This window comes from Dipodomys ordii, unplaced genomic scaffold, assembly GCF_000151885.1.
Source record: "Dipodomys ordii isolate 6190 unplaced genomic scaffold, Dord_2.0 Scaffold79, whole genome shotgun sequence".
NCBI classification, from domain to species: Eukaryota; Metazoa; Chordata; class Mammalia; order Rodentia; family Heteromyidae; genus Dipodomys; species Dipodomys ordii.
In genome coordinates, this window is record NW_012267295.1 from 1380325 (window position 1) to 1389187 (window position 8863).

The 8863-nt window shown below is 43.1% G+C and overlaps 1 protein-coding gene across 1 annotated transcript in view; it reads right to left on the bottom strand.

Annotated features, from left to right (window-relative positions):
* Ep300 (E1A binding protein p300) overlaps positions 1–8863 on the bottom strand; it is an 82670-nt gene that overhangs the window by 9074 nt on the left and 64733 nt on the right. The window contains exons 17-23 of the mRNA XM_013024780.1: positions 7764–7820; positions 5313–5392; positions 2882–3047; positions 2617–2763; positions 2284–2397; positions 1348–1513; positions 476–640 (exon numbers count right to left, since the gene is read on the bottom strand). Of these exons, the coding sequence (XP_012880234.1) occupies positions 476–640; positions 1348–1513; positions 2284–2397; positions 2617–2763; positions 2882–3047; positions 5313–5392; positions 7764–7820 (895 nt within the window). The remainder of the gene's footprint in view (positions 1–475; positions 641–1347; positions 1514–2283; positions 2398–2616; positions 2764–2881; positions 3048–5312; positions 5393–7763; positions 7821–8863) is intronic.

An 8863-nucleotide genomic window follows, 5' to 3' on the forward strand; every position in this document is an offset into this window, starting at 1 on the left:
CTCTACCACTTGAGCTACAGCGCCACTTCCGGTTTTCTGGTGGTTTATTGGAGATAGGAGTCTCACGGGTCTCTCCTGCCCGGGCTGGCTTTGAACTGCGATCCTCAGATCTCAGCCTCCTGAGTAGCTAGGATGACAGGCGTGAGCCACCAGCGCCCGGCTGCTTCAAGTATTTTCTTTTTTTTTTGTCGGTTGTGGGGCCTGAACTGTGGGCCTGGGCGCTGTCCCTCAGCTCTTCAGCTGAAGGCTAGTGCTCTACCACTTGAGCCTCAGCCGGACTTCCAGATTTTTCTGCCTCTGTGGTGATAAGGAACAGAACCCAGGGCCTCATGCATACAAGGCAAGCACTCTACCACTGAGCTACCTTCCCAGCCCTTCAAGTATTCTTAAGCCAACATTTCCTGCCTAACCAATTGAAAATGTAAGCACATTTCTGATTATGTAAGAATCAAGGTTGAGGAAATAATGCCTTTACATCAGTGCTTTCATTGCTGGTGTTCTCTTCCCTCTTTCTTTCTTCTTCTTCCTGTTCCAGTTCCTTAATGCTCTCTTCCAGAACATTGGGCCAGAAATCACCCTCAAAGTACGGCAATTCCTTTGCACTTGTTAGTCGATCTTCAGTAGCTTGTTTTAAAATATCCTGTGAAAATTTCCAAGAAAAAAAAAACAAAAAAAAAAAAAAACAAAACTGAGGGGATGGATGGGAGAGATGGAGGACGCAACATTTGATCTAGATACACTGTACTCACGAACTGACCTGCTCAACTGAAATCCCTCTGTACAAGATACATAAAAGACAGAAGTGTTTTCTGAAAGCAGGCAGAGATTTTGTATTCATGACATATGCTAGGGATGTACTCTTGCTCTTTTTCCTATACTCATGAGTGGACCTCTATATATTGGAGGGGCAAATTATTCTGCCAGGTCCAGTGCAGAGGTGGAAGCACAAGCATTCACTCTTTATCATGTCCCATTTCTTGTCAGAGTGACTGGACTTAAGGCAGGACCTCCTGTAAACCACTACTGGCATATCATAACTTTAAGTGCTAACGATGTGAATGGCAAACAGGTGCTATACATGGTCTTTTGAGCTGCTTGGGAAAACATCCAATGCTTTTCCTGAATGCAGTAGTTCACATTATGAGATGGTAACATGCTATTAATCATAAATTTTAGATTGGTCACCATATACTTCTTGACTTACACCACTTCTCTTAACCACCTAGTTTTGACTTTGAAACTCTTTACATATACAAAAAATGTAGAGGTACAGCAAACAAAGACCTAGTGAAAGTGAAATGATAGGAAACAGGGCAGCAAAAATAGTGCAGCTGTGTTCCAACTGACCTTGTAGTCATGGACAATACGCTCTGATACAGCCTTGTCAAGCATCTTTTTGTACCATTCCTGCAAGCGTTTAGGCTTGGGTATCTTCTGGTCAGGAGGATGACAATGGAAGATATAGTCATCGCCCTCGCTTGGTGGACAGGCCCAAATATGTCCTGTTGTGTATCTTAACAACACAAGGAGAAGAAATATCAAGAATAGAGATTGTCCAGTCTATACAGAAAGTTATACTTCTATCTTTCAAGGGACAAGGTTTCACTATGTTGCCAGGGTGGCCCCGACATTTCCTCTACAGGTACAATTACACCGTCGTAGAATACTCTAAGACAAGTTGAAACAGACACAGAAACAATAATATAGACATGGGCAGGGCTTGAGTAGTATCGTGTATACCTAGCAAAGACTGAGTTCAATAAAACAACCATGAAGTCCACAAAATTCAGTTTAAGATAAAAATTCTTAGAACAAAGCTGAGCACCAGTTGCTCATGCCTGTAATCCTAACCCAGGAGATCTGAGGATTGAAGTTTGAAGCCAGCCCAGGCAAGAAAGTCTGTGAGACTATTTCCAATTAACCACCAAGAAGCTAGAAGTGGGGCTGGGCTTAAGCCTTGAATTTTTTTTTTGGGGGGGGTCCGGTCATGGGGCCTGAACTCTGGGCCTGGGAGCTGTCCCTCAGCTCTTCAGCTCAAGGCTAGCACTCTAACTTGAGCCACAACACCACTTTTGGCTTTTTTCTTTTTGCTTATGTGGTGCTGAGGAATTGAACCCAGGTCCTCATGCATGCAAGGCAAGTGCTCTACCACCGAGCCACCTTCCCAGCCCAAGGTTACTTTTAAGACCATGTCTCACCACAGTATGTGTTTTCTTGTAATATCTTTGTACAACTACATAACAACCCCAACCCAGCCCCCACCCCCACGCCCACAATACTTACCCTAATTTCTTGACATACTCTAAATATCCAATTAGAATTTCATGATATACTGCAGTCCTCAAGCATTTAGGACGGAAGAAGTGAACACTATCGAGGTAAGATATATATACTCTCCTACAGCAAACAAAGAGAAAAGAAGTCATCACATAGTGATTAAGTGGCTACAAACATGTATCTTTGTCCTGCATATGCTTTCACCTTATTAACGTTTAGCAGTTTCTAGTATACCCTATATCAATCTCCACTTTCCTAAGCCTCTATGCCTTCTTGTCTGTTATGACTTAATTCCCCTTCCCCCCTGCTGGAATGCTGGACACAGTGAGTCAGTCGTACCTCTGGTTGGGTGGAGGACAGTCAGAGCCATACTCTTGAACATGCATGCCAAAGAAGCACAAGTCAACACCATCAATCTCTTCGAAGGCAAAAAGGGCTTTGGTTCTGTATGGGAAGGATTCAGCCATCTCTCCACTATCTACAAACCTACACAATTTGGATTGGGGGAAAGACCACAAACACATGTCATTCTGTCAGAATCACTAGTAGGAACTGGATACGAACAATAGTGTACCCACAAAAAAAAAGGGGACTTGGTAGATACCTTGCTTTCATGCCAGGCTTGACTTCCACAGTTTTGTCAGAAGCATGTACAACCCTAACAGTGACCTCTCCTGATTCAGGATGATTTTGTCGTCTCAGAAAATCATTCACACGATTCTCTAGAAAGGTGCCAAGCCGGGTAGATGGCAATCCTAGGAACACAAAAGCTAAAGTTACCAAGTTCAAATTTTTACTGTCTTGAGGGGTGATCTCATCCAACAAACAGGATAAATTGTAGTGTGTGTATATTTTTAAAAACATTTTGTGAACACTGTCAAAATGCAGGGGTGGCTTTCTATTCTTTTCTGCATCAGAAACTGGAGCCATATCCCCAACCCTCCATTGTTTACTTAAAATGTTTCAATTTCAGCAGTTAATTAAAATGTAGAACTAATACCCATACACATGTTACCTAGGATGTATTAGTTGAAAAACATAGGAGTCAAAGCAATTTCTAGGTCAGTAAAATATTGCAAAACCATCTACAAACAAAACTACAGTAAGGGGCTGGGAAGGTGGCTCAGTGGTAGAGCACTTGCCTTGCATGCATGAGGCCCTGGGTTCGATTCCCCAGCACCACATAAGCAAAAAGAAAAAAAGCCAGAAGTGGCGCTGTGGCTCAAGTGGTAGAGTGCTAGCCTTGAGCTGAAGAGCTGAGGGACAGTGCCCAGGCCCAGAATTCAAGCTTTTCAAGTTTTTCAGAAAGTAAGTTACAAAATAGGGGAAAATGAAGAAAAGAGCTTTCATATATCTGGGTGTCAGTGGTTCACTCCTGCAATCCTAGCTACTCAGGAGGTTGACATCTGAGGATTGTGGTTTGAAACCAGGCCAGGCAGGAAGGTCCATAATAAACCACCAGAAAACCAGAAGTGGAGCTGTGGCTGGAACATTAGAGTCTCTAGATTATGTCCAGGTCTTGAGACCATGCCTCACAATCCACCAAAAAAAAAAAGTTTTCACATAAAATGAACCAAGCCAGGCACCGGTGGCTCATGCCTGTCATCCTAGCTACTCAGGGGGCTGAGATCTGAGGATCGCAGTTCAAAGCCAGCCCGGGCAGGAGAGACCCGTGAGACTCCTATCTCCAATAAACCACCAGAAAACCGGAAGTGGTGCTGTAGCTCAAGTGGTAGAGCGCTTGCCTTGAGCTGAAGAGCTGAGGGACAGCGCCCAGGCCCAGAGTTCAAGCCCCACGACCGACCAAAAAAAAAAAAAAAAAAAAAATTTAATGCCTCACACAGCCATCATTTGGTCTAGCATCAATGCCATGATTTTTCTTTTCCCCCACTGCTGGTCCTAGGTAGTAGCTGAGCTTTTTATGCTTAAGGCTAGTATCCTACCACTTAAGCCACAGTTTCACTTCCCTCTTTTAGGTAATTAACTGGAGTTGAGTCTCATGCTTTTTCCTGTCAGGGCTAGTTTATAACTTTGAACACTGTTCCTCAGAGCTCAGCCTTCTTGGTAGCTAGGATTATAGGCATAAGTCACTGAAAATACCCAGCATTAAATGTGTATGTATTAGAAGAATACAAGCAAAACTAGTTTTTACTGATTGTTTCTCAGTGTAGAGAAAACTTTGATTTTGGAAGGGCTTCCCATGTTAACTAACATTCAAGGGCCCAAAGAAAATGCTGGTGACTTCATGCCTATAATCAGGAAGCTGAGATCTGAGGATTGTGGTGCAATGCGAGCCCCAGGCAGGAAAGTTAGTGAGACTCTTATCTACAATAAACTACTCAGAGAAAGCTGCAGTGGCCTTGTGGCTCAAGTGGCAGAGCACCAGCCTTGAGCAAAGAAAGGCTCAGGGACCCAGCTCAAAGCCCTAGGAGAAACATAACAACAAAAACTTTGTAAAGTCTGGCACAGTGGCTCACACGTATAACCCTAGCTACTCAAGAGGCTGAGATCTGAGGATCGCAGGTCAAAGTCAACCCAGGCAGGAAAGCCCTTGAGACTTTTATTTTTGTCAGTCCTGGGGCTTGAACTCTGGGCCTGGGCGTTATCCCTCAGCTAACGTTCTATCAAGGCTAGCATTCTATCACTTGAGCCACAGTATCACTTCTAGTTTTCTGAGTGGTTTATTGGAGATAAAAGTCTCAAGGTCTTTCCTGCCCAGGCTGGCTTTGAACCTCCATCCTCAGATTCAGCCTCCTGAGTAGCTACGATTATAGGTGTGAGCTACCAGCACCCAGCCCTTGGAGACTCTCATCTCCAATAAGGCACTCAGAAAACCAGAAGTGGCACTGTGGCTCACGTGGTAGGTAGAGCAGTACTAGCCTTGAGGTGAAGAGCTCAGGGAAAGTGCCTAGGCCCAGAGTTCAAGGGCCCCTCCCCCTCAAAACAACAAAAACATCATGAAGACATAGTTATTGTAAAGAAGAAAAAAACTTGTTAATATTCACGATGGAAAGTCCCAGAGAAATAGAAGACTTACCCAGCTGGCCAGATGATCTCATGATGGAGAACACAAATTTGGTGCATTTTCCTTCCACACTCTGTACATTCAACAAACCTGAAAATGCAAAGCAAATTTCAAAATTAGTGTCAAAATCAGAAGCAGTATTAACATTTTTAACAATTCAGAAGATTAACTAGGTGCTATGACTTGTGCATGTGGTCCCTGGTATAGATTGGGTGAGAATCATGATTGAAGGCCAGCCTGGGGGCGGGTGAAATATGACATCCCCGTATCAACACCAACAAGCCAGTCATAGTGGTACATGCCTGTCACCCTGACTACATAGGAGGACCACAGCCCAGGTCCATCAAGGGTGAAGAAATGTATTTTATCTGAAAAATAACCTAAAGAAATGAAAAGAGCCAAAGATCATGGCTGAAGAACTGAAAAGTTAAGTTTAATGGTTTTTTTGTTTTGTTTTGCTTTTTGGGGGAGTCACTTGAATGAAGGAAGGTGAAAAATGTAGTCATTTTCTTTTTCTTCTTTTTTTGGGTCCGGTTGTGGGGCCTGAACTCTGGGCCTGGGTGCTGTCCCTCAACTCTTCAGCTCAAGGCTAGCGCTCTACCACTTGAGCCACAGCGCCACTTCCGGCTTTTTTCTTTTTGCCTATGTGGTGCTGGGGAATCGAACCCAGGGTCTCATGTATTGCAAGGCAAGCGCTCTACCACTGAGCCACCTTCCCAGCCCAAATGTAGTCATTTTCAATGTACAATATGTAAAATTTGAACTTCGTAACTTCAGGGCAGGATAGAATGAGGAAAGATAGGGTAGAATGATGGAAGGGGTGACACTGATAAAAATGCATTGTACTCATAACGTGACTTATCACATTAAAGCCCCATTGTATAAAATAAATATTAAAACAAGTACTTGTTGGGTAGTGATGGCTCATATGAGAATCCTAGCTATTAATGAGATTGTCAACACAGTGAGAAATGTTTGGGAGACCCTGTATCTAAAATAACTAGCAAAACTGGAAAGAAAATCTGTAATTAACCACTAGAAAATATGAAATGGTGCTGTGGCTCAATGTGGCACAGAACTAACCTTGAATGAAGAAGCTCAGGGACAGGACCCAGGTTCTGTGTTCAAGGCTTACAACTTATCAAAAACAATAACAAAGCAGGGAAGGATGGCTCAAGGTATAATCCCAACTACTTAGAAGGCAAAGATGACTGGGAAATGACAGTTTAAGGCTAGCAGGAAACAAAGTTTTTGGACTCCACTTAAAGCTATGTTTGAGGCCCAGGGTCACATGTCTGTCACATGGATCAGAGGAAGCCCAGGCATGCCAGGGCATACAGTAAGACCCTACAAAAGGGAGTTAGGGGGAAGGGTGGGAAGGGGAAACAGAGGAGGAGGTTACAAGGCTTGATAAGAAATGTACTCATTTTCTTGCCCATGTAATTGCAACCCCTCTGTACAGTACTTTCACAATAAAAAAATAAAATGGAAAAAAAGAAAAAAGGGAGTTAGAGGTACAGGTCAAGGGAATAATGCTTACTCAGCAAGAACAACACACCCCCTCTCCCATGTTCAATTGCCAGAGTCTCCAAAAAAGGAAAAAGGAAAAATCATTAAACAAAATAGGACACAGGGAAAACAAATTTCAAAATAAATTGTCATTAAAAATACAAATTTTCACCGGGCGCCAGTGGCTCACAGCTGTAATCCTAGCTACTCAGGAGGCTAAGATCTGAGAATCACAGTTCAAGCCAGCCAGGGGCAAGAAAGTCCATGAGACTTTTATCTCTAATTAACCACCAGAAAAATGGAAGTGGCACTGTGGCGCAAATGATACAGCTCTGAGCTGAAGAGCTAAGGGACAGTGCCCAGGCCCAGAGTTCAAGCCTCATGACAAAAACAAACAAACAAAAAAACACAATAAAAAACCCCGAATTTTCAATTTGACTCAGCCAAGGGACCAGGGAGCAGTAAGCACTGGTGGTGGAACCTCCAGATGCATCCAGCAATGTTAAGGAACAGCTAGAAAGCTAGTTCAGTTCAGTGGTGTAGGTTCTAAGAAAGGCAAAGAACAGACCGTACAGCATTAAAGGAGAGGAAGCTTGACATTTCACAGGAGCCAACACACATACCAAAACATTTACTTAATGAAAATGACCACTAACTGTAAATGTTTAGATATAGATTGTATATATGTACTATTAGAATATATGCTGAGGGGGGGAGGCTGGGAAGGGATGTGAAGGGTAAACAAAGGAGGAGACTGCAATGCTTGAGAAGAAATTTACACATTAACCTGCCCATGTAATTGTAACCCCTTTGTACAGTGTGTTCACAAAAAATAAATTAAAAAAAAAAAAGAATATATGCTGATGTTCATCTGACAGGCCATACAAACCAAAAGAATGAAAAGAAGAAAGGTCAAGTGTAGTGACTTGACAATTCCTGAGAATCAACTTACAGTTCAGGGTCCAGTGTGTCATTTTTTCTCTTGGAAAATTGTTCTTTATTTATTGTACTGAGGAGAGAAAATGAACACTGTGAGGAAAGCAGTAGAAACATACACATCATACTATCCCCTCTACCTGGAACATCAATAGATAATTTAGATGTCCTAAGAAAATACATTAATAGATTTATGTAAAGAATATTCTGTAGGATTTTACAGCAAGCAGATTTATCCTTACAGGAAACAAAAGACCAAAGACAAACTAGAAAGATTACTTCATTTCTTCTTTACATGTATCTACCTACTACTGTACACTCATTTTTTTTTTGGGGGGGGGTCTGGTCATGGGGCCTGAACTCTGGGCCTGGGTGCTGTCCCTCAGCTCTTCAGCTCAAGGCTAGCGCACTAACACACTCCATTTTTTATGTTTTAATATTCCTAGACTAGATTGCAATGACAAGGAATATTCTTTTTTTAAGAACTGTCTCCCCTGGGGCTGGGAAGGTGGCTAAGTGGTAGAGCACTTGCCTGGCATGCTTGAGGCCCTGGGTTCGGTTCCTCAGTACCACAGCAGGAAAAAAAAAGCCGGAAGTGGTGCTGTGGCTCAAGTGGTAGCATTGGCCTTGAACTAAAGAGCTCAGGGACAGCACCCAGGCCCAGAGTTCAGGCCCCACGACCGGACACCCCCCCCCAATAAATAAATGTCCTCTTTACCAATCATTTAATTGTAACCTCTCTGTACATCACCTTTATTAATTAAAAAAAAAATCTTTCTTGCCAAGCACCAGTGGCTCACAATCTTTAATCACCAAAAAGCTGGAAATGGAGCTGAGGAGCAAGTGGTAGAGCACTATGCCCTGAGTGCTAACCCAAGACCAGCAAGCACAAAAAACAACAAACAAACATTTTTTTCAAGAGTGTCTTAAACATTCCAACATTAGCCGGGCGCTGGTGGCTCACGCCTGTAATCCTAGCTACTCAGGAGGCTGAGATCTGAGGATCGCAGTTCAAAGCCAGCCCGGGCAGGAGAGACCGTGAGACTCCTATCTCCAGTAAACCACCAGAAAACGGGAAGTGGCGCTGTAGCTCAAGTGGTAGAGTGCTTGCCTTGA